This window comes from Symsagittifera roscoffensis, chromosome 1 (genome assembly GCF_963678635.1).
Source record: "Symsagittifera roscoffensis chromosome 1, txSymRosc1.1, whole genome shotgun sequence".
Lineage (NCBI taxonomy): Eukaryota > Metazoa > Xenacoelomorpha > Acoela > Convolutidae > Symsagittifera > Symsagittifera roscoffensis.
In genome coordinates, this window is record NC_087062.1 from 3,928,695 (window position 1) to 3,955,171 (window position 26,477).

A 26,477-nucleotide genomic window follows, 5' to 3' on the forward strand; every position below is an offset into this window, starting at 1 on the left:
CTCCTTCCGGTGTTAATAGCCTTTTTCCGGAAAAAGCGAAAATGTGTCTTAGAAATGGGATAACTTGTGAAGTACGAAAGTATTTGAGGATTAAAAAATCATAGTTGATTTTATGTTGTTTATCGAATCCATAACGGATTTCTGGTGTCTACCTATCACTTGCATTGAAATAAGGAAAAAAAAATTTGAAGCATTTAAAAGATTAGAATCTTGAAAAAAAAAATGAAATTTAGAAAAACAGAACTGTTTATTTTTGAAAAGTCTCATTTTTCGAAATTCAAAGAAAAAATAATGGACTGAAAGCTCTTTGAATTTCTATAACAATTTATGATTGACACATTTTTGATAAAACAAACCTTGTGAAAAACGGATCAATAGGTAAAATTTTTATTTCGCTGGGAAATTCGATAATTAAATTCCACTTTCTAAACTAGAAGTCGATCATGTTTTTCGGGACGTTTACACTTTCACTTTACACTACGTCCATCGAATCTTGAAAATTTTTAAAATTTCGGTCACACTAAATTGTACACAGACGCGAAGCAGCGCTTAGAAAACACTTGCAAGAACACGGCCAAAAAGCAGCTCTATCAAGTGAAATAAGAAAAAATAGACATAAACCTCGAACTAGAAAAACTCGACTGCGTGTAGGATTCGAAACTGAGACTGATATTTGCAAGTAATAATTTAGAATATAACAAACTGAAGGAATCAACACTAACTTTGCATGTAACAAATCGCAAAGTATAAAGCCACATTATGAATGAATAAAGCATTTCAAAAAATTGCGAGATATATTGAGCTAGAAAAATTCTGAAATCGAGTTTTCATTATTGTTATGTTGTTTGAAACAAATCACTTTTTTCGGTTCATTTGATGAATTAAAAGTGCATTAACTGTGGTAACTTATGACTATTCGAATGTCAAAGCACATGCTACCAAAAAGGTGTAAAGGTGCCCCAAAAGTAGCACCGATTTCGGCAACTTAGATTGGAAAAAAGAAGGATCGTACTAAAAACACTCGCTTCACAAAAGTATTTAACTTAAGCATCTAGCATAAAAGCAAACTAACAGTAGCAATTAACTTATTCAAATAACTAAGCAAAGAACAGAAACCAAAAATCAAACGTAACAGCAAGCAAAACAAAAAGCATAAAAAGCGGTTGCATTTAAATTTGATGCTCTAATATTGGCAAAAACACTCGATAAAAGACATAAACTACAGCAAAAAAAATCTGACAAGGAAGCTGGCAAAACTGAGCCGAATGCCATGAAGCCAAAAAAAAAACATTCTAAGTCGAAAAAACATAAAATTGCAAAAAATTTTAGTTTAATGAGCATTGTTTTTAGGTAGTATATAAACCAGCCGAAGTAGAAACCAGCCAAGTTTGAACCAGACGAAAAACGTTAAAGCTATAGAATAGTAATGTAACAATAAAGTAACAGTTACGAAATTTATGCAAATTTCATTCATTTGATGTAACTTTTCGGCTGGCTTATAAACACCGCGCATTTTCAGTTGGTTTATACATCGGCTGGTTTATTCATTCTCGTTTTTTATGGTTTAAAAATATATAATGCATACCACACAGTCACAGCTCCAGACAATAGTAAAAGCTAGCATTGGGTAAGGAAGTAGTGTACGAGAAAAATTGAGATATGTACTATAATATCTATGGAACCCTGAAAATCACAACACACTCCCTTTTAACCATCAATCATTCACGTTTTTTTCGCGTCAATTCCACTTTTGTCTTTGAACAGCGTAATTTCATGCCTTTCAGCAAATGTATTTGAATTGAACTTAAAAACATAGCAAACACAATTGGCAAAAAGTGAAGGGGGAAGAGAAAATGGTGGGATCTGGGCCGTGGTCTAATAAAAAATAAGCTGGAAAAGAGTCAATATGCGGAAGAAACTAGGTTCATCGGCTCTTAAGAAACAAAATCAAAATGCCAAAAATCAATTTTGACTGTGAACCACTTTTTCATAATTTTTCTTAAAAATCCACAGGACCTATACAGGTGACTTCACTTCGTTTATCGACACTAAATAACTCTTGGTATTTTGGCTAAATTTCAAGGCAAACTTTCAATGCTTTGGCTGCTTATAAACTATTTACAAAATTTTTCTACATATATTTTTACAAGAAAAAAAACTGTCCTGTAGTTTCAATTTCGCAATTTTATTAACTTTTAACTTGCAAATGGACACTTACTTTTTTGGAACAATTTCGCTCCGGTTTCTCCTTCCATTGCGGGAAGCTACCAATACCAGCCTGCAATATTTCCAGAGAAGGCAGGCCATGTGTGGTGAAGTTATGGGGTCTCATATTCCCACCATCCATCACACTCTTCTTGGGTAAAGTATTAAGAGTGAAACTAAAATAGGAACAGGGATAGCTGGTTGCAGTGCAAGTAGCAGAGAATGTTCAGACCACATAAATTTAAGTTGAGAAAATCAAATAGAACAGAAAAAAAACCAAGAAAAATCTGAGAAGAAAAATCTGAATTTTATTAACAATTAATCGTCGGCGAAAAGTTCATTATCTTCAAGTTATACTAATTTAATTAGTCAACCTATTTTACATCTCTAAAAACTGGTTTTGTAAATAGCGCAATAGCTGATAAATTAAATCTTCCTTAATTAAATAGGGAAGCATTTTCAATCCACAATAAATACAGGGCTCGAAGAGTTTTGTTGTCTAATTTTGACAATTTCAGAGCAGCATGTTAATTGATCCATTTTTATTTAACTTCCGCTGAACAAACTTCAATCTAAATAAGAGATGAATCAATTCGCTCGTCCACAATTCACATAATTTAGTCTCTCTAAAAACTGACCCGTATTTGGAGCATGGTTTGAACTTGAACCCGGGCACGTAGTCCACAATGATGTCGGGATACTCGAATTCTCTGAATCGGCTGCTGCTTATAATCACTTCCACAAACACTTCGTCTGTCCTGTTTTCTGACTAAAGCACGTTCTGATTAATGCTTACACTCACTAACGGCCATTAAAATTGTGTCTATTTTCTGGAATATTCTTAAACAATTTTTCTAATTTGGTTCAATATTGATAATTTACCATTCAAGGTAATTTAGTAAACTAGCTATTCACACAGAGGCAACGCTTCGCTTTGCAAACACTAGCGAGAACACGGCAAAAAGCAGCTCTAGAAAGTGCAATAAGAAAAAAAATAAAAATAAGCCTCGAATTAGCAAAAATTCGGCTAGGTCTAGGATTCAATCTGCGACTAACTGCAATCAAGAAATTTTGAGTCTCACCAACTAACCAGTGAATTCCCATAGGTTCCCATATTCACAGCTCCCAAAATAAAAAATAATTCGCATAAGTCCCAGAATTTATGTTCTTGAATTCTGATTGGTTGAAGTTTGAGCCAACGAATTTCTGGATTGATTGTATACTGTTCAAGCAGCATAAACTCAAGCTGCAGAATAGTGACCGCCGCAGCCGCGCCAACGCGTTGCGAGCTTACCACCAAAGGGTAGGACTCTATACGAAATTTAGAGACGGTTATCGCCGCGAAGCGGCGACGCACGCGTAGCGCACCCACCGGCGACCTTAAGCCGAGACTCGGTTAATTTAGTCTTTTGGCCAATTGAAAAAATTTGGAGCTTATGCGACTGCTATTTTATTTTGGGACTGATTTTTCATTTTGGGACCTATGAATACGCACCAACTAACCACTCAAGCTTAACTACCGACAAACACTAGTCACGAATAAAGCAGCTACATATGCTAAAAAAAATTGTCAATTCGATGCAGCAAAATAGGCACCAAATACAACTAGACACAATTTTGCAAGTAATAATTTGGAATATAACAAACTGAAGACTTCCATACTAATTTTGCATGTAACAAATCGCATAAAGCCACAATATGTAGAAATTATGCATTTCTAAAAATTGCAAGATATATTGAGTTGAAAAATTTCTGAAATCAAGTTTTTCTTATTGTTATGTTGTTTGGAACATAACTTTTTTCGGTTCATTTGATGAATTAACAAAGCATCAACTGTGTTAACTTGATAATTATCGAATGTCAAAGCAAATGCTATCAAAAACTGTAAAAGTGCCCCAATAGTAAAGTTGCGACTTGGGTTAGCAATAAATTTCTCAATAATAGACTAAGCTGATGCTAGTGCAATCATGTATATATGTAAACTGTATCATTGAATAAAAGATACTTTATGGCTGATACAAAATCAAAAAATTATTCCACATTAATTGATTTTGAATGGATTTTTTCTGATGCAAATTTATCTTAATAAATGGAATTCTTTTTTGTCAATATAAAAAGAAAAAGACTGAATTTAAAACTCACATTCGCATATTTCAGAATCCGGATTTCAAACCCCTCTGCAGTTTCCATGGTCTTCGTTTTATTTTTAGTCACAATCTTGATTTCCGGCTTGATTTCACAAGAAGATTGATTAGTCACATTCGCACAATGCACCCTCTCTGTTACGTTCAGCTTATGACGATGCTTCAAATTAATGTCTTCATCTGGTATGTATGCGATGCCGTAAACATGTTTCTGTTCTCGTTCAGCGACTTTAGAAATCTTCATGTAGCAACTCATACAAACTGTTTCGTGGTGCAATATAGAATAGGTGGTACATTTTTTCCTGCAGTGTATAAGAAATTCTTCAATTCAGAATTTTGACCGGAATAGAATTTTAACCTAAATTTCATTTTGAAAAAAATTAATACCCTAATTAGTATGCAAAACTTTTAATAATTCCTTTTTACAGTTTTTTTTTGTTATTTTTTTAATCGCCTTTAAATATCTTGGTGGTAAAAATGTTCTAACTTTAACTAATATTACTTTAACCAATGTCGCTTCGGGTAGCATGCTTTTTCTATCAATTTTTATTCAACTTCCGCTTGTCGTGGTTGTAAGTTCTTCAGCGGAAGTTAAATAAAAAAATGGATAGAAATAACATGCTACCCGAAGCGAAATAGGCTAAAGTGCCATTAGTTAAAGTTAGAACATTTTTACCACCAGGATATTTAAATACGATTAAAAAAATATACAAAGAAAAATTGCAAAAAAAACTATTTCTAGTTTGTACCACCCAAGCTAATATATCACCTGTCTCGTTACCATAACGAGAATTCGTGTCATTTTGCAGGATTTCGCACGAGTTTTCGTGAAAATCGCCGGTGTAGATTTGAGCGATTTGAGAGCTGTTTCCGCAAATATTGCTTTCGGATGATAATGTAGGTAGTATCAATGATTGTAAAATTGTTGCAAATACAAATTTACCTTGCAGCATTTTTACGGATTAAAAAAAAGTCGGATGCGGAAGGTTAAAGATAATGAAAAAATGAAGAAATGGTAACAAACGTCAACACTAGACTTGCAATCAGGTTGAGACTCAATTATGCTTCCAACTGACAGTAAAATCAGTTTATTGTGATAAGGAAATTATGATAAGAACCAATTCAGATCACGCCAATTTTGTAATTGGTAAGAAACAGCAGAAATCAGAATAAACAGCCGATGCGCATGAACAAAGTGCGCTTTTTTACGAAAAGGTTATTTTACAATAACGAGCAAATTGTTTCAAGCGTAAAGCCATGCAAATATTCGCTCCACATATACCAATCAAAAAACAACACATCAAAAATAATCAGTCCACTAAACATTATGAAGCAAAAAAATAATGGCTCTGCTTTAAGTCTATACAAATTCAGACGATACTAACTAAAAGGTACAAATTCCGGTAATGATTTATGATAAAATTTAGGTAATTAATTTCTATCAGTCGAAAAAATCGAGTCAGTTTAAGCAATTATAGTTTGTAAATCGGTGATATTTGTTGATCAAAGAGCCCGGTAAGCTAATTGTATCAGTCGCGTGTCGATTATACCTGAAACAGAATAAAATCGATCAAAAACTGAACTTCAAGCACCAAATTTTTTTTCCGAAACTTATCAATTTGCTTTCTAATCACAAGACAGCATTTTGAAAACGGACTTATAAATATGACATTTAACGGTAATTTCCAATTGTTATCAAAAGTTGTCTTTTCTATGTTTCTATGCCAACCTTAGCATGGTAAAACTTCAAGCGAGTTGGTGTTAAACAGCGACATGTTTAATAGGAAAGATTGTTCAGATTACTTCAATTTGGTCTGACAAGCTGGGTTGTTTTTAATTTTGCCCAACTCTTGCGTGAAGCCTGGTGACCAGGGTTTTCCATTATGTTTATGGAAAAAGGGGGCTAACAAAACAAAGAAATCAAAACAAAAATGATTTCCTGCAAATTTTGCCAGCGGATACCTAATAAGCTGAAACGCAAGCGAACACCGCACAAAAGCAAGTGGAATAAATTCTGACTATTGGTAGAAGTTAATCTCATTCGTTTCATTGCATTCCGATTAAAAATATGAGAGCTTGCACATAAAATTTACACAGAGGCGGAGCGGACCTTCAAATCACTTGCGATACAATGTAAACATTGCATGGAAAACTAGAGCGACAAGAAACGAGACAAAATTCACTCAGACGAAAATATTTTACAAAAATATTCTACCTAAATTTTCTTGTTTGCTCGAGAAAGCAAATTACCAGCGTTAAAAATTTATCTTTCAAATTTATCTTTCGAAGACTACGCTTCCACAGCGCAGATAGCTCCGCTTTCGTAGAATCGTACCAATGTAACAAGCAATGTAGCATCATGAAAGAAAACTTGAAATTATCGAAAAAATTCGAACCACCAAATTTGTCATACCTAATGCACAATTGGCCATTCTACTGTATTACATGCATAACTAACCTGAGCGTAAGAACTATTAGTCATTAACTTAAGTAGTAGAGCAAACAAATGGTCGAGTTCAAAATAGTTCATTCTTCAAAGATATCGTCCCTCCTATGCCAGAATATAAAATTTGACAAAATCGGCGAAATCCCCCCCCCTAAAAAACCGGCGCCCCCCCCCCCCTAAAAAACCGGCGACCCCCCCCCCCCCCAAAAAAAAAAAATCGGAACTAAGAAAGCGACTGTTATGAAATTCAGAGGAGCGATTCGACCCAGGCATACGAAAAACGGGACCTTCAGACCCTTGGAGGGCAAGTGATAATGGTCCCCGGAAGTGTAAATGGCCCTAGCAGAACTCGGAAACTAGCGGCGGTAATGGTCTCAAAATTTAATATGTTGTAATCCTAGTTGAGGGAAGCTTAAGTTCGGAACCCCAGACCCCTAGGATTCTCACTTCCGGTTTTATGCCCTAAGTAAACAAACCCACCCCTAACTTCTCGGCCTCCAATGAGCGCACGGAGGTGAAACTTGGAGGGTTGATAGTTAGTAGCTAGATACATCTTGTGTTATAATTTGAAGCAAATCCGGCGGTTGGACCGGAAGTTATTAGCACTTGGGAAAAACACCCCCGAAACCGGAAACAGGCAATTTACGCAGAATAATGGACGGTGGCATAATGATTTTATTGCGGCAATCGACATAAGATACGAACCCCGAAAAAAGGCCCATAGTGAGTGAAAACCCTCCGGCGACTCCTTCCGGTGTTAATAGCCTTTTTCCTGAAAAAGTGAAAATGTGTCTTAGAAATGGTATAACTTGTGAAGTACTTATGGGATATGGACGAAACTTGGTATTTAGAGATTCTGCAACCAAATATGGATGTTTGACCCCGGTTGACCACTGTGTGACCTTAAGTTGACCTTTGGTCATTTTGACCCCAAAACTGCATAGAAAACCCCGAGATTACCACCGGAAAGTGGCGTATTCCCCAGCCCAACCCCTGAAATGAGAATGGGTCTCCTTGCTAAAAGTTGCGAGGAAACTTGTATTTTGAGAACTAGAGCAGAAGTTGAGAGATATATAGTTTACATTGCAACTTTGGAGAAGTAGAGTTAATTCCAAGTGGACTTGGTAAATATTGGGTTCAGTTAAGCTTGGCAAATGATCTAATAATAGCAATTCAATTAGACTTAAGAAAAGTAGTTCCAGAGGAAAATGATAATATGACCGCAGCATGAACGGACGGGGAGTTTACTTGGCTCCCGGAGGTGACTTTTGGCTTTACTTGACCCCTAATAGACGAACTAAGTTCCTCTGATATCTAGATGCCGGGATTGGAATAGAGTACAGATAGAAATTTTAGATGCTTGGAATGAATTAGCTACCCATGAAAAGGGTCTCCCCCTACCCTTGGGAGGTCGGAACATTAACGTGATAATTAAAATAAAGAACTTGGGAGGGTCACACTGAGTGAACATAGCATGGTTTGGAGGTAGAGTTTAACTCGAGGGCTGAAGCTCATTCAGGTCAGGAACTAATTGATTAGAATCGTATGACATTTGTTTGCTTGGTCAAATTGTGACGCCGCGCAACGCATACAGGGTATCTAATAAGCGAGAAAAGATTGATAAAAGAAACCAAATATGGCACGTGGCAGAGTTGACAGGAGGAGGGATATAGTCTTAAAACATGTGCGCACGGGCGATTTAAGCGGATACCAGGACTGATAGGGAATGGCGTGACTTAACTAAAACTAAGTGTAAAGAAAGATAAGGAATTGGAGGGTACCGGACAGCCTGTAAGCGTCAGAACAGTTGTTTACTACTATTAAGAGTAGTTGGTTCTCAGTCAGAGTAGAGAGCCATTGATACTGAGAGAGAGTATAGTTGGTTCTCAGTTAGTTAGAGAGAAAAATTATTGCTAGTTAGTCAAGTAGTTGGTTCTCGGAGTAAGAGAACAATTATAGCAGAAACAGTAGATAGTTGGTTCTCATCAGATTCTCTGGAGAGAGAACAGTTTAGTACCAGTGGAGTTTGTGAGAAGTTAATAGCAATTAGGCAATTGTGCTGATAAATCGCGGACCCTTTCCTTTTGATTTAATTATTAGATTATATTCTGACCACTCAGAGCCTTCTTTAATTAGACGTATATTCATCTGAATTAAATTACAATTGAAAGTACTTGCGATTGTATCGAGTAAACAAGACAGCCTGAATAGCATAACAAAAGAAGGGGTGCAAGCAACATACTACAATACAGAATACTTGCCACCAAAAGAACCCTTTCGGGATAGTAGATAGTAGTGAATCTCGGTCGCCCAGCTGAATTCAATGCCCAAGGGACGACTTTGCGGTGTCGTTAAGATAGAGAAAACGAACCTTGCGAAGCAATCCCCTAAATCTACACCTAAGTAACGTACTGTTCCGATACACTTATTTATATGTCCAAACTAAAATCAACTTCCCATGCTAAGGTTGGCAGGAACAGCTATCGCAAGGGAAGCATACCTAACAAATCTTCATAAGAGACAAAGGACGCAAGTAGGTATATCACTCAACAATTTTAAGGCGATGAAAAATCCAAAACATAGAGGACTGCCTGAGCAACGGCAAAATTAAAGCTAAAAACGTTTCAACCACAGTCGTCTTCATTAACCCACGCTCTTTTTTGGAACTTTTTCAAAAATTTTTATAAATATTTCATGTTCTTAAAAAAACTACTTCCGACGCATGAAAAGTCCGAACAACCAAAGATTCAACCCGATCGAGCTGCCTAATCACTTTCCAAACAATACAAAGTAAAACCAAAAATACTTAAAAAAATCCACCAACAGAAAAGTTGGAAAAGTTTCACTGAAATTCTTAACCCAAAAAAATTGGCTTTTGATGAAAAAAAGCATTTTCGAAATCCGAAGAAAACAATACATCAAATTACAACTCTTTCTCTCCCAAGAAACTTTTTTTGAATTTTTTCTTTCGTAAGCATAGCAGAAAACTGGATCAATATGTAACTTTTTTAATCCGCTGGGAAATCTAAAATTTAAAATCTATTTTTGAACCGGAAAGTTATTCATATTTCTCACTGCTTTGGTAATTGATAGGCATAATTTGCCTGCCTTCTAGCAAATGAATTTGCGGTTAACTTAAAAATAAATAAAAAGTCATACTCCCAAAGTCAAACTTGAGCGTGATCAAAGTTAAGACATTTACCTAAAAAAGCGAAAAAAATCATCATGACCTTTATAAATGTTTTCACTACGTTAATTGACCCTTCAAATTTGACTTTGACTTGTTTTGTGAAAAAATTCAACTATGGATTTCAATGAAATAAATTTATGCGCCTTTAGAGCTCTTCTAATTTCAAGGGAAAATTAACCCAATTTGAGAAAAAGGAACAATAGGTTTTTGTTATTCAGCATAGAAAACTGAAAATGAAAATCCAACTTCTACACCAGAAGCCGGTTACGTTTTTTGTGGCCTTTACACTTTTAAGTTTCGATATTTGAGTTTACCTCCTTTTAACAAAGTAAGCGAACTGAACTTGAAAAGAATCGCGAAAGTCAAAACGGGAAAAATCAGACTTGAGCGTGAACAAATATTGTCACTTTCTTGAAAAAAAGCATCTTTTTCTTAGTGAGTGTCTTCAGAAAAATCATTGACACTTCATAATAAAATAAAACATCGAATTACCTTGACTAAAAAACGGTTTTAGACAACTGCTGAGCAATCGCAGCTATGGTCAAATAAAAACAGAAAGACTAGGTTCTCAAAAGCGAGGAAGAACTTTTGGAAGAATACCAAGTACATGTTGTATATTTGTAGCAATACTCTAAATTGCAGAAAGCTATCGATCTCCAGTAAATTATCGTTAATTTTAAGTTCTGAGAGCTGAGCAAATTTTTTCAACGATATGCAATTTCGACAGCCCAAAAAAGGCAACAAGGATTCCATGAATTTCATTCTTGTTTATCAAAAATTAAAGATCCTTCAGAGCAAATTATACAATTGAAACAAAAAAATTTAATTTTAAAAAAATAGAAGGGGAAATTCAGGAAAACTTACCCGTAATCCAGAAGCGCTACCAAGACAGAGGTTCTGATATTCTCCGATTCACGTCACAAAAGCCATCGGAAAACTGTCAGATTAGCTCCAAATACAGGGATGTACATCAACTGCTGCTAGATTAGCAAACACTATAGTTAGCATACTGTAACTGAAATAATTTCAAACCTATTTGGAGTGCGATGTCAGTCATCATATAGCCAACCATAAAAACTTATGAAGTGTACCAAAAGGTTACAAAAATTGCTAACAGAAGAAAAAAGAAAATTGCCAAAATATTATAATTTTTTATTTAGTGTTAAAAAAACACGAAGTTTTACAGCTCTTTGAATTTCAAGAAATAAATGAAAACTTAAAAAGACATGCATTTAGATACACTGGAAAATCAGATAAAAAGCGGCTATACACCAGCAACTAAAAAAGTGAGATGAGTTTGAAAACTGCATAAAAACCAAATCACAAGAACTAAAAACTGAATTTTTTAATTTTTTGACTATATGTAGAAACGGTTGATAAGGTATTTAGATTATTTGTACCAAACGAAGACAATTTCTAGTAAAATGCTGCGCAATTTGTTTCATGAAAAAAATCAAAATATTGCAAAAAAAACTGAGCGTTACAGCCGACATATTTCACCGAAAAACGGTTTCATAAAAATCAACAAGTTTTTGTATGATGAAATTTAAATTTAAAAAGTTACTAAGCGTTCAACCTTTCAAAATTAGAATTCAACAAAGCGATGTAGTTCGCTTGCAGAAAAATGGAAACTAAGTCGACAAAAATTAAACAGACAGCGATAAATCTTTTTAAACAACAGAATTTTGATTTAATTTTTTTTACCTGAGAACTAATTTATTTACGGAAAAAGCTAGTATTTGATTTGACTGCAACACAGTTGCTATCGCAAATGTGTCAGAAACAAAAGGGGCAGAAAGATAGAGAATTCAAAGGAGACGGAAAAAACAGTTTGCAAATAGTTGAGTAGGAATTTTTTTGAAAACAAATGAAAAAAATCAAAAAAACTGTCGAGAAACAACTATCAGCAGTAAATAAGCTTTTAGTTCTTACCGAGTGCCCACTATGCCGAAAAAGCAGGTAGACGTCCATTAAGCCGAAAAACGCCCCAAAACAAACTGTTGTTAAGACTTTGAGCGATCAAGTTTTAAAACTTTGATCTTTACTCGACAACCGGCCCAAGTTACAGCAGTAATTCAACAACACTCGCGACAAGGAAAACTGCTCACAGCTCAAACAAATATGTTATGTGGCAACTAAGCCGACAAAACATATGCAGACAATCAAAAATTTATCAATTCAATTTTTACGGGAATATTTATTTAACAAAAATTCAGTCCGGTACTTGAACTAAAGACCCTCAGGGGCGAAGGCAAGTCCGTTACCTCCAGACCATGTGGGCAGGAGACTGGAAGTTTTTAAGGTTCAAAAACAAAGCTTTAACAAATTTTTACGTCGAAAAAAGTCTAGTTCCCGATTACAAGAAACTTGCTCTGGTAAGTGTAATAAAAGACGTTTATGCAAAAAATGTATTGTCCAATTTTCCAGTGATTATTTTTCAAAAAGCGTGAATAAGGTGGAAAAAGCACGAATGAGAGGTTAAACATTTGCTTCGCACCACTTTCCATACCACCTAAAAACAGCATTGCAAGCTAGCAGACAGGAAAAAAGGATGACCGCCAAGTCCAAAAAACAATTGAAAAAAATTCGAAAAAACCAGAACTAAAACTTCTAAATAGTTTGAAACGATGTTAAACGCTAACTTTTTTTGAAACGGAATATGAAACATGTCCTGTCAGACTCGAGCTGAGCACCTTAGCCGTCCCTGTCCTTTTCAAATACTACAGAGCAAAAAGGCCGGAAACGCTAAGAAACTTGAATTCATTATAAATTAAACCTAACTTTAACATTTCTAATTTTGACCATTCTGTGAATAAAGGAAAAAATCAACTACCCGATTGCAATTCCCTTATTGGTCGCAAAGTTAAAAACAAAAACATTGTTCGCCCCTTTCCTTAAATACACTTTCTTTTTTCTTTTCAAACGGCGCAAAATAAGGTGACTCAGCCGCTATAACTTGCACCGAAACTACTCAAGCGGATAAAAACGAAAAAAAAATTATACATATTTCGAGCATTAAATTTACAAATAAGAAAGAAACTTTCAATACAGAGGCGAAGCGTAGTATTGCTTATTACCAAATAGAGTAAAAAGAAAATAACTACGTCAAAAAAAACTTTTCTTTGGAAAAATGAAAAATTCAATTTTAGAAAAACAGACTAGAAAACAATTAACACTCTTGTAGTATTTTCCGATCGTTCACTAAGCCGATAACACGTGGTTAGATGTCAATTGATTCGAGCACAAAAATGCTAAAGAAAATTAATGTCATAAAAAAACTAAGAGCGATTCAGTTGTTAATTTTTTTATGCTACGACCAAACTGATTTTTTAAAACAATTATAGTAATCAATTTATTCCCTGAAACCGATGCAAAAAAATTCACTAAATCGACAAAACATAAGCCGTAATCATTTAAGCCGAATATAATTTCAAAAATCTACAAAAGACCCAAAATCTACGGAAAATATACCAGTGACTGGTATATATTGTATTTTTTTGTATTTTGTTTCTTAGAAATTTTATTCGGCCTAAATGATTCCGGCTGATGTTTTGTTGGTTTGGTGAAATTATTGCATCGGTTTAAGGGGATAAATTGGCAGTCAGGGTTAGTAATTAACAAATTACATGAGTTAAGCAAAGACACTCGAGACTGCATAGACAATGCTTACAAGCCAATAAAAATCCGTGGTGTGGCAACGAAGCCGACAAAACATAAGCCGACAAACTAACGTCCGACTAATCAATTTCTCCCGGAAAACAACTTCAATTTCAGACACTAAAAAAACAAGACCAGGACGCAACTTGAACTACAGACCATAGGGTGCTAAGGCAACTGGATTACCTTCAGACCAGGTGGGATGCCGCCTGGATGTTGCCAAGTGTCAATAATACAAAAATATCAATTACTTACAAAGTTATAAAAAAAAATTGTTTACGGGAAATAAGTCTAGTTCCTGATTAATAGACATTTGCTCTCGCAAGTATAATAGTAGCTTAAATAACGTTTGAATTGTAGAAAAAAAAATTGGAGGTCAACCTCTGATGAAGTTGTCTCATTTAGTCTGAAAACATATTCAAACCAGTTTTTCTCAAACTTTTAATATATTTTTTTCTCAAACTAATATTTTTGAAGAATTCGAGACACAGCTGAAAATGTTTCTTTTAGATAATGCAACAATTGAACCCAGAAGAGCTTCCTTTGAGGCAGTCAAAATAGGCTGGAAAAAAACAGCCCCTATGCCATTGTTCCTTACCACGTAGCCAAGTTTTCGGAACAACAATCTGTGGTAGTATTCTACGCTACTTGCATAGTACCCTGTAACTTTGTCTTATATGAAAACTCACAAGCCTCGTCTCTGTCTTTAAAAATCTTAAGAACACACACGGCGGTTATTTCGAGTGCGTGAACACAATATTGTCACAACTCTGTTCCAGATAGCGAATTTTTCTTTAGTTTATGCTACACAGTTCTCTTATGCCTGGGCTGAGCTTGATTGAAAACATATTCCCTTTACAGAATGGCTGCCATTTCAATTATAATTCATTTCAATTCAAAATATGTCATTGTTCAGATTCCAACCATCATTACTACAATAGGTTCAACATATAAAAAAGACTTTCAGAGAAATAATAAGTTATAGAATAGCTCCACATCCGAATACGAAGAAATTACTAGGAAAGCATCAAAGACATCCGAATAACTATAACCAATTTAAATGGTCTCAAAGGCGTTTCTGTGATACTTTCCAATCTTTTGATATTCCATAGGCAGTTCTTAGATCAATGAACCTTACCAACTTATTTGAAAGCTATTCCTATGAAAAATTCAGAATTTTCTGTTCAGTAAGATAAGCTGGAGCTTTTTGGCGCGATTAAAAAGTAAACAGAACGCAAACTTATGCAGACTAAAAGTAAACTTATAGGTCATTCCCAGGCTGTGATTTGAAAGCCAGACAGTGACTGATTTGAGTTTGTCTAAGATTCACCTATGATATTATTACGCATGGTACCATAATTTGAATATACAATATTTCAACTCAAACTCGCCTGCTGAGCTTAAGCGGTGGCAGTTTATAACTATCCTTTTGGTCAACCTCTTAGCAATTGCAAGGGCACTAATTATCTTAACCTGGCGAGCTTATTATTTGCCCATGACATTTAAGTTCATGTAAGATTATGCTACAAAATCTACTTAATCGAGATTTCAACGAAAGTCGAAATCGAAACTTGTTAGAACGTTTGAGAAAATTGAGTCTTTTTCAGAGCTCATTTGGTCTTCCTTTTTTTGCCTTTTGCAACCCTTGTATTGACGCTTAGAACTGAAAAAAATTGGAAAATGCTGACAAATAAGTTGGTAGTCAAAAATAAATTTCATTAATCCACCATTCCATATATCGCCAGACAAAAAATTTCAGCAAAAAATCATACAATAATTGATTGTAATGATTTTAAGGGAGCTGCTGCGTTGACCAATGACTTTAGGTGGCTACAAAGAGTTTAAGCGCGGAAGCATTCTAACATCAATTCATTCATTATTATGCAGAAATGCGCAACTTAATTAGTAAATTAGATCAATAAAGAGCAAGCGCAAATTCAAATTCCGAGAAGAACTGCATTTAAGGACATGGGTCGGTCAAAATACTGATTTTAACAGATTTGTTTTACTGATTATAAACAGTTAGCACCATTGACAATGTATAAAGTATGTAGTAGGTATCATAGAGAAGATAATTTACTGTAAAACACAGGAAGAAAACGAATTTATGCACAATTAAAACTCAAGTAAGAGGAAAGGCAGTTCATTGCGCAATTATGCCGTCGGAAACCTATTTAACATCCTCTGCACAACCTCGGTGTGAAAATCAAGTCCATTCAAGAACCCTTATTTGTTCACGTGATCTGAAGACACTTTTCAACTTGATAGGGTTCTTTTGATCTGTTTAGATGGGGCAAGGGTGTGAGGAGCGATTGACAATTTGGTCGGCTATTAGTAGTAGTTCTTCTTGGTTTTATCTTCATTTCATTCAACCTTCGATACCTCCATTGGACTACCGCTTGCAAAGCTGTCTTCTTGAGCTGCCTTCAGTGCGCCTCCTTTGAGGTTGTTATTGGAGACGCTTCCATTCACCATCGCGGCAGTTGTCATGGAAACAGTGCCCATCTTAGCCCCCGTGAATGTTGACTTGGAAGTGGATGCTGATAAATTCGCGTTCACGTTTTGAAACTGAGAGGCGTTTGAAGCTACTGTTGATGATGATGTTTGCATGTGATTGATGTTCGCTCCCGAGGACTGCGGTTGGGTCTGGTATCCGTTCAACGCCGATACCTTGTTTGGCCCTGCAAACAGTCCGGCAGACACTTCCGCTCCTCCAACGACTCCGATTCCGTTGGGAACTTCATTGGAGCGAGGAGGTGAATGGGCTTGTGAGCTGTAGTTCCTTTTCCGAGGCGAAGGTCTGTTTCCAGAAACTGAACTCATTGGACCTGTCTGCAGTTTGCGCATCTCTTCGAAGACTGAGGGAGCGATGTATGTGAAGCCATTAAATATGTCCAGGTCAAGGTCACTTGAGGTCATGGAACCACAGGGCGATTCTACTGCGGGCATTTTGGTGAACTTTGTGTCGAAATTACCTGAAAAAACTTTTGATTAGAAAAGCAAAATATAGCCAACAGACATTTGGAAAAGAGTCAACTAAAGCAAGCAAACAGAAAAAGGCTTTTACCTCCTTTTCCAAATAATTTTCTGTTCCCATTGTCTGATTGTTATAAAATTGTCCTTTGTTATTCACATGGCTTAAATTTCCGACAGTGACATACAGACTAATTAGTCCATGGCAAACACATTAGGTCTTCATACTTTACCTTGTAAAACCACTCGTTACACCATAAATTTGATGCTTTTTTAAGTGAAGTGGGGGGAGCCCAAAAATACCGACTTCAACTTGTGAACAAAATTTTTACTGAAAAAAATATCAAGACCTATATAACAGTCTTTACTTATTTATTTGACTCTTAATAAACAAATCAAACAAATATTAGAGACTAGTCTAAATTCCTGGCATTTCACATGAATTCGACAGTTGACGTTTTTGTAGTTTTAATGAATTGCTCATAAAAATAAATTTTATGATTGTTTACTAACCACAACATGGTGCAATAAAAAACAGTTGGAAATTTAAGCCATGTGAATAACAAAGGACTGTTTCATTTTAATTTTTTGAAGCGTTCTATCACGAAAGAAAAAAATTCTTGTACTTCATGCCTTTCAATTGTATATCAAGCCAAGAAAAAAAACTGTTTTCACTTTTGTAAAATCATTAAAATGCATATATAATTCATGAAGTTTTAAGAAACTACAACTTCTAATTTCAGGTGAGGTAAATAATCGACTTACTTGTATCTTCATCGTGTGTGATTGCCGGTTCGAACGGGGGAGGCACTTGGAAATTCAGTAAGGCATTCCAGTCGATCTGTCTGAAGAAAGCGTGTGATTTGATCTGGGCTCCATCGGCCGTTCCAGTTCCCCACCTCTGGGCAGCATTTCTCCTCAGCAATCTCTTCAAAAGATCTTTCGCGTGAGCACTCAGGAACGGTTGGAACGACAACTTCCCTTTCAGAATTTTCTCAATCGTCTTTTTGCGACTGTCGGCGGTGAATGGAGGTCCGCCAGTGAGCATGTCGTACATAAGAGCACCAAGGGACCACCAGTCCACAGCTTTGTCATGACCACTTCTGGTCAAGATTTCAGGCGCCATGTACTCTATCGTTCCACAGAATGTGTGGGTCACACTTCCTTCTTCAAGAGACTCCTTACAGAGTCCGAAATCTGTCAGTTTAATATGTCCAGCCTTGTTCAGTAGAATGTTCTCTGGTTTCAGATCCCTGTATATGATCCCGTTGCTGTGCAAATGCTCTAAAGCTAGAGTAATTTCTCCCAAGTAGAAGGAAGCTGTATCTTCCATGAATATACCTTCCTTGTCCAGGAGCATGAACAACTCTCCTCCCCCTAGATACTCCAAGATGAGGTACAATTTGTTCTGGGTTTGGAAGGCGTAAATTAAGTCCACAATGAAATTGTGCTTCACGCATTCTAGAATGTTCCTCTCCGCTTTAGTATGCGTGATATCTTTTGCGTTGCGCGTGATCGTCGCTTTCTTCAGCACTTTCATCGCGTAAATTTGACCCTTGTTGTGGCCTTTGCTCTTCTTTACCTGGAACACTTTTCCGTAGCCACCTTTCCCGAGGACCTTCAACAGGTCAAAATGGTCCGGACTGACTTTCTCGGCACCACTATTTGACATTTCGTCCGCTATGTCCACTGTTTCTGTTTGCTTCGTGTCACCTTCCGCCTCGGTTGAGTTCATGTACTCGGGAACCATCTCGTTATCCGAGTCGTCCAGGTTCCCGTTTAAACTAAGCGGGTTTTCCTCCTGGATTTCGAGGTGGAATAAATCTGTCGCATTCGAAGGTGTGAGGGGCGGCGAAGTCATTTTTGATCGAATATTCAAATGACTTCAAGGCACGAAATTGGAACAAAAATTGTCTCAATTAAGCTTAGAGCTCGTTTGATTAGTTATGTTATCAAGTCTACACTCTCTTTTCTCTCCTGTTCTCGTTTAGTTTAATTGAGTTTTTAGAAGTTGAACTTGGCTTCAATCGAAATCTTGAAGTTTCATTTAGTCCGCAAAGGCTTTTTCCTAACTGCTGGTCGTTATTCAATTTGATGAAAATGTTCTCAGAACAAATCATTAAATCTGAAAATAATCATTTGAGTTCATTTTTCCGCCTCAATTATCACGAGTCACTTAACTAATCAGGCGCTAATTGATAAAAACCTTTTAAACTATCTCTTATAATTATTTACCAAACTGATAAAGACTATAATTTAGGCTAAATCCAGAAGTATTTGTGATATAAGACAAATAATCGACATTTCAATTAAGACTTTACCGCCAATATATTCAAAAATGGAAGCTATTGCATTTTAAATTACCAACAATATTTCAACTTCTCAACTCCATTGATTTTCATCGACTTTTGGAACAATCATACCAACAAAAACTCTATTTATAGAACGAAGACGCCAAGCATCTGATAATACATGTACTTGTTCAGACATGCACTCAACTCCTAGACTACTAATGCAACCATTCTGTCAACCAAACTCTAGACTGTCATAATGATGTGGGTAAATAAGACGACAGGCCATTAAAGCGACAAGACATTAAGAAGACAAGATATTTCAGCTTCAGATACGTTTACTTGTGTCTCTGAAAATCAATGCATTTTTGTCAAAAATTGTACACGCGCTTTGTCAATCATCCAAAACCTGTTACCAGTATCTGGATAACAGCTAATGGGGCAAATATCAGACACTTTCACATTATTACGTAACTATTAAGTTAAGTTCGGATGTTTGCTACAGTTTCTGATATCTGATATTTGACATATCGAATGTTTCACAAATCGGATGATTGTTCTGACTTGAAATCCTTTGACTTATGCACTGTGACCTTCACATGTGCCACAATAAAGCGACAGAATGAACAGGTTGAGTGCCTCTCCAAGAAACTTCAGTTGTTTTAGACAATTTATCCACAAATGAAAGCACCAAAACACGAGCTGTTCAGCTCTTGGCAGAGAACCGCTGTTATGCCCAGGTTAAGATATACATGCCATTGTTTGGCTATTTTTCTGGACTGGGTAATGTTGCTCCACCCTCAAGCAACGAGTGCGGATCATGGTGGGCCTCGAACATCCGACCTTCGAAACATCTGTTTGAGCAGATAACGAAAACATGTAAAAAAGGCGCAAAAACGAAACCGTAATAGGAATATTTACCAAATGACTTCCGGGTACAGACACGGGATCAATTATAAGCGCAGCAGCCTTAACTAAGTTGACCATGTTATAACCCTCCACCCAACTAATCTAACTTGGAATTAAATTAATTAACACTGCGTATAACATGCTCAATATAGAGTGGCTAAAAATTCTAAATTAGAACCAAATTAAAATCCCCCCTTTAATATCCTTTGATCAAATGTTAACGTGGTCGTATGGCAAGTACAACCACAATAACTTAATACAATTATTACTTCTAACTGCTTTACAGACCGTTTTTTAATGGAATCTTTTCCTATCTATTCATATCTGTCAGTGTAGCCTCGACCTTTTTTTGTTAATACACTATATTATTTGTACAGACAAATACTAACAATAACCAATTTTGAAGAAAAAACATTAAAAAATAAATTTCGAATGATCGAAATTCCTTGAACTGTGAACCAATTTCAACTATTGTATTTTTCAGATGACGAACAACTTCAAAAATAAAATATATCGTCATCTTTCGATATAAAGAACTCGGACATAATTATATCGATAAACACTTTCTGGAATTTCAATACAAACTGGTGATTAAAACCGAACAAAGAAAAATTCAAGACTAACGAGCTGAAGATTTGAAAAACGATTCTAAAAATACACACCGCTGTTCTAATCAATTTATCTTCCTTTCTATCCCAAAATGGCACGACGAACTCAGAAAACAGACCAATCTGTTTCAATTTCTTCCGATAAACTTGAGTTTCTTTGTTCAAGTCAAACGACCATGTTTTCAACTGATTCAAAAAAATCAAGCATGCAGTTGGATCTAGCAAAAACGTCAAACAATTCAAGTCGATTGAAGGAAAACATATCACATTCAGGTCAAAAACTCAAGAAATGTAGGGTACTTCCGAAAACAACTGTTACAATCAAAGCCCACACCGCTTTACTCAGGTTAACTACCTGCGAGGAAATCGAAAAGATTAAAAGGTCCCATCTCATTTTTATCATATCAATTGTCTTGGAAAGAGAGGACAATTTCTAACGAATTCGACCCGTTCACAATTCCGCAAAAAGGGTGACCATAAAAAAAAACAACACTAAAATGAACTTGAAACGCCGCTCAAGGAACATTTACCCTTAAACTGCATCCTCAATAAAACTTCAAAATTACTAAGAAAAGTATATTTTACAAGTTTAAGGTTGATTAGGCTAAAAATCGTGTAAAATATTGATTATTTGAAAAAGGTAGAATAATTTTTGATGTTCATGAAGCACTTTGATTTTCATGAATCAGTTTAATAAAATCGCCCTGTCAAAAACACACGTCATTCTAAATCAGGCGAAATTGTTGACGTCTTTAACCCTCATACATGCCCCGGAATATTGATGCTGGTATATAAGTTACCGAATAAATCCTTCTAAACGTGAGGCGACAATTCTTAACAGTAGATTAAGTGGAAAATATACTGATTCACGCGCAGTATTCCACTCGCGCCGGATGTAAGCGCAGCGGAGCAAGCGTATTCTACTTGCTAAAGCCTTACGAATTGTCGCCAGTTACGAATTGTCGCCCTACCCCTTTAACAGAATTAAAAAACATAACAAGAACAGGTTTTTAACCCCGCGACAACAAGATGCGAAACACTACTAGAAAAAAAAATTACCCGAAATTAAAACTTGACATTTAGGTTCAAGTTTCCAAAAACCTGTGTTTTAGCAACGAAGTCGCCTTGTAATCTTTGGTTAACAAACTTTAGGACATCATCGGCATTGTCAATGCAGCTGCTAAAGCGTTTCAGACTTTTACAATAAGAAGCCATTTCAACCTCACTATGAACTAACAACTGGCTGTTTCACGAGTAAACAAATTTCAAACTATTTTCACAGACTTGTTTTGCAAAGCAAAACTTCAAACGCCGAACTTCAAAGAAAAAATAGATGGCCTAAACATTTTTTTTTATTTCTAGAGCCATTTATCATTGACACTTTTTTGATAAAACGAACCCAATTGGAGAAAAATGGTTGAATAGGTAGATTGGGTTCATTTTAGGACATCATCGGTATTGTGAATGCAGCTGCTAAAGCGTTTCAGACTTTTACAATAAGAAGCCATTTCAACCTCACTATGAACTAACAACTGGCTGTTTCACGAGTAAACATATTTCAAACTATTTTCACAGACTTGTTTTGCGAAGAAAACTTCAAACGCCGAACTTCAAAGAAAAAATAGATGGCCTAAAAAATTTTTTAATTTCTAGAGCAATTTAAGATTGACACTTTTTTGATAAAATGAACTCAATTTGAGAAAAATGGTTGAATAGGTAGAGTTTTCATTCCAATGGGAAATCTGAAAATTAAATTCCACTTTTGAAACTAGAATTCAATTACGTGTTTATTGACCTTTACACTTTTGCTGTTCAACAGTGGAGTTAGCATTCCTTTTAACAGTGAAATAAACATAAAAAAAATTGTAGAGTCAAGCCGCGAAAAAGTAAATTTAAGCCGGAACAAATTTTTGAGCTTGATTTTCTCCATTACAAGGCCATAATAAGCACCGTTTGGTGTGTACAGGTCACTGGAATCCAGAGACAAATCTTAAAACATGTTATAAACTGCAAGTGAATTCCACTTACAAACTTTCCATGGATTCCGCGCCCAAATACCGGTAATGTAATTTTTGTCGGCTCATTTGTTGAAGTTTATAAGTAACAAATAACTTCATTCATGCTAATTTTTGCCAATAGAATTTGAACAAATTAAGATAAGGATTTAAAATTAAATGTTCAAAAGAAACAGCTGTTGCAACGTAATAAAAGAAACCAACTCTCCGCATAGATTTTTTAAAGAATTTATAGTTAGGATTAAACGAATTTATCAAACTTGTTTATTTATAAAACGACAAAAATCGATTTTCAATCGAGTCTACGGTATCTGCCACGATACTTTCCACTAAATACGAGTCCAATTCCTCGTCATCCAACCTGTTTCGAGATCTTCTTCCCTTTCTGCTTGACTTTTTGCCTTCACCAACTTCATTCTTACTAGACGACACTTTGTCTTCGTTTCTCCCATTTAATTTTTCACTTTTACAAGCTTCGTCTTTATGCAACTGACGTAGCTTTGACTTGTACTTGCTGTCCAGATCGAATTCCATGCGATCTAGTTCTTGTTGTATTTTCTTCACCGCGTAATTTGAGCTTTTAATTTCGCTAACTTGATAATTCACTCTGTCTAACTCCTTCTGGGAATCCGACACTTTCTGCTGTAGATGAGCTATGAAGTCATTCGCTTCTTTTAGTTCCTGTTTCAAGGTCGCAACTTGCTCAACAAGTTCACACTTTTCATTTCCTGCTCTCGAAATTTCTATTTCGTGTTCATACCGTTCACGCTCCTTCTCACGGACTAAATTATCGCTTTCAATTTGAGCACGTTTAGTATCTTCACGCAGACTTTCGTTATGTTGCTCAAGGACAAAATTGACGCTTCGAATTTTTTCGAGCTCAACTTTCAGAAGTTTGTTTTGAGTTTCAAAATCCTTCGCCTCCATATATAGACGCATGTGCTTGTGAGATTGGTCTCTCCATACTTTTAATTCACGTTGCAGCTCCTCGATTATAGACTGATCGTCATGAGTTCGAGGTTTCGGTTTGGATCGGACTTCAACTTCCGACGAAGAATCTTCGCTAGTCGTATCCGGTTTCGTTTTTTCGTGAGGTCTCGGTCTAACTAACGGACCAATACTAGCGTAATAAGACAGTGGATATTCAGAATCAGTTTTTAATAATGGCTTGTGGTTATTGTTCATTTTGAATAACAAATCAGCTACACTAAACTTACTTTTGGTTTTAAGATATGAACGCGTTCGTAAGATAGAAGTTGCGTGAACAAAACAAGCGCCACTCATGTATTAAGAGCTGTCAGCTAACAAAATAAATCACCAGCAAAAAGTTTCAAACTGTGAACGCACTTCAGGTAAAAACTAAATTAATTTGAAGACTGGTTCATACCAGAAACTAACAAACCGCAGTTTTTTCTTCTCCAATAATACTGTTTTCCGAGTAAACTTTCTTAATACGCTTCAAGTTATTCATACAGAATACGCAGCATGCGCGTGTTTGACGGACGATAACCAGAAAATCAATTTATTCAGTTTAAGTTTATTAAAGTTTGACTACACAGAGGCGAAGCTTCACACAACTTGCGGTACATCATAAACATATCGAGGCAAGCTAGGAAAAACTGTCAAAAAAAAAAGACTATAACCATCCCTTGAATCGCATGAAAACAACAATTACGAAGCGGCATCTAAGCCGACAAAGCCTGGATAGGCGCACTTTAAACCTCAAATAATTGTTACAAGAAAAAAAAATTGTTACGAGTTATGAAATTTTGGCGCCTATATCAGCCGGAACATTTTAAGTCGAAACACCTTTTAAGCGAATAAATACAAACAAAAACGGTACATTATACAAAATCGGAGTTGGTTTACTTGCAACATGAGAACATATTTCGAATAGATCGGATATTAAAAAGCAAACATGCCCAAAGTATGTCTGTTGGTACGAAAAAATTCTAATGAACAGGTGCTAGCCTGAAAAAATATATGCTCCGATTTGACAGACTTGATAATTGCGTCGGACAGTTGTTAGAATAAAAAGTCTCATCCGATCCACTAATTGCGAGCGTAAGAACCATTTTTCAATTAAAAGCCTTGCAAAACTCTTATATATGTCACTTTATAAGCACACATACTCACTAACATCAAATAAACCTTTCAAAAACTAAACCGAGTGATCTGAAGCCGAAAACAATGAAGCAGAGAGACTGAAATGAAGAACTCGCGAAAACCACAATTATTATTAATAAAATAAGCTTTACATATATACCGAGCGGCCACTTAGCCAACAAGTGGGTGGACACCCCTTGATTTTAAAAAAAATCATAAATTATCGCCCAAAAAAAAAAACTAAATTTTGAAATGTTGCAACTCAAAATAGCTGAATTTTTTCAAAAAAAAAATCGTTCAATTTTTTCCTAGCAGCGACACAAAATAAAGTAACTAAGCCGATAAAACATTAAGGCCAAAAAAATATTCATAAAGGGAAACCAAGGACATAAAGGGAAACCAAGGAAAATATACAACGTCAGCACTATTAATTTCACAAATTAGAGGAAAAATTCAAAAAAAACTTGCGTCTATGATGAAAATTGCTGAGAGCACAAGATAACTACTTAATTTGATAACTACCCAATAAGCCAACAAAAAATTCAATTTAAAAAGTACTGAAAAAAAATAACCCCAGAACTCTGTTACAAAGGCAACCGCGCTTCTTTTAGGCCAAATGGGAAATCTTGAAGTTGCAAAGGTTCGTTAATAAAATACAACTTCACAATTTCTAACTATATTACTTGCTGTCCTACCTGCAAGAATAGTTGTTTACAGGAAAAAAAGTCTAGCTACAATTATAAGACACTTGCTTTCGCAAAGGTAAATAATAAGATACTTATGGTACTTTTCGTTTAAAAAACCATATTTCGACAACTAACTTGAAGATGAAAACTTTTCAAAACAACAATTTCAAAACAAAACGCAACACAACTAATGATCTATCAAAAGACAACTTTGCGTGAAAACGACTGCCAAAAACCTTGCAGAATATTTTCAATGACAGTTTCAAAGGATTATAGCTTCTAAACTTAATACACAGAGGCGAAGCAGAGCTTCGCACCATTTGCGATACAACACAAACATAGCATTACAAACTAGCAGAGAGAAATTGAGACGCGACCTCGAAAGCTGCTAAGTCGAACTTTTTTTGAAAATGTTGAGTAAAGTTAAATCTACAAACTAAACCTTTCACTCAATTTGTCTTAACTTTCAGCGGACCAGAACTTATGAAGCGGTAACAAAACCGACAACTTTTGAGCAGAGACCCTTTACACCAAAAATTTGATATCAAAACAAATAAGTACTCCATCAAAAAAGACACACGCATAAAAAATATCCATAAAAATTTCGGTTAGAACGTGTATTTGAAATTCGGAATAACTGGACATCAGTGAAGATCAGATTGTAAAGTGACATGTTATTTTAAACATTCTTTCAAATTGGCCAATATAAAAACATATGGGAAGCTATTTTTACTTGCAACCACTCAAATTGAGACAGAAATCAGAACCGAAAAATACGAGCAAAAAAACGACAAATAAAATCAAGAAAAACTGTTTGAAGACAAACATTTGGAGTGCAACTAGAGTGTCAAAAGAAAATCGTTAGATCGCAAATCGCTACTATCAGAATATGAAGATGCCGCGTATTGTAATTAGAACCCTCTAGATCGACAGGAAGCTGCTTCTTTGTGCACAGATACGAAGTGAAGTTTTGCACCACTTGCGATACAACACAGGATTCCATCTATGCAAACAAGACAAGCAAGAAAATTGAATATTAAATTAGCAATGAAACAAAGCAAACAAAGCCGACAATCTTTAAGCTGAAACCAGCTGAGCCCAAAAAATATGGAAAAAAAACGAAAACAAATTAAGTTACTACAATGAAACTTGCTTGCAGCACACGAAAAATCCGTTATGTGTCATCTAAGTCAAAAATAATTGAGCAGACGAACTTACGTCCGACAACTCAAGTTCAACGGGAAGTT

General features: G+C 35.7%; 3 protein-coding genes across 4 annotated transcripts in view; all 3 read right to left on the bottom strand.

Moving 5' to 3' along the window:
• Positions 1-26,477, bottom strand: part of LOC134857023 (sperm-associated antigen 1-like) — a 59,399-nt gene that overhangs the window by 19,670 nt on the left and 13,252 nt on the right. The gene's annotated exons all lie outside the window — the stretch shown is intronic.
• LOC134857024 (uncharacterized) lies at positions 2,174-10,999 on the bottom strand. 2 transcript variants are annotated; one of them, XM_063873352.1, is made up of 5 exons: positions 10,850-10,999; positions 5,119-5,899; positions 4,348-4,610; positions 2,844-2,974; positions 2,174-2,381 (listed from the first exon to the last, which is right to left on the bottom strand). In XM_063873352.1, the coding sequence occupies exons 2-5, from the start codon at positions 5,300-5,302 to the stop codon at positions 2,189-2,191; spliced, it is 771 nt and encodes a 256-aa protein (XP_063729422.1). In that variant the 5' UTR covers positions 5,303-5,899; positions 10,850-10,999; the 3' UTR covers positions 2,174-2,188. The 2 variants fall into 2 exon arrangements, with proteins under 2 accessions (XP_063729422.1, XP_063729423.1); XM_063873353.1 differs by lacking the exon at positions 10,850-10,999 and adding an exon at positions 6,079-6,346.
• On the bottom strand, positions 14,492-18,736 carry LOC134857020 (ribosomal protein S6 kinase beta-2-like). The gene is made up of 2 exons (XM_063873347.1): positions 17,381-18,736; positions 14,492-16,617 (listed from the first exon to the last, which is right to left on the bottom strand). Exons 1-2 carry the CDS (start codon positions 18,474-18,476, stop codon positions 16,007-16,009), a joined length of 1,707 nt encoding a protein of 568 aa, XP_063729417.1. The 5' UTR covers positions 18,477-18,736; the 3' UTR covers positions 14,492-16,006.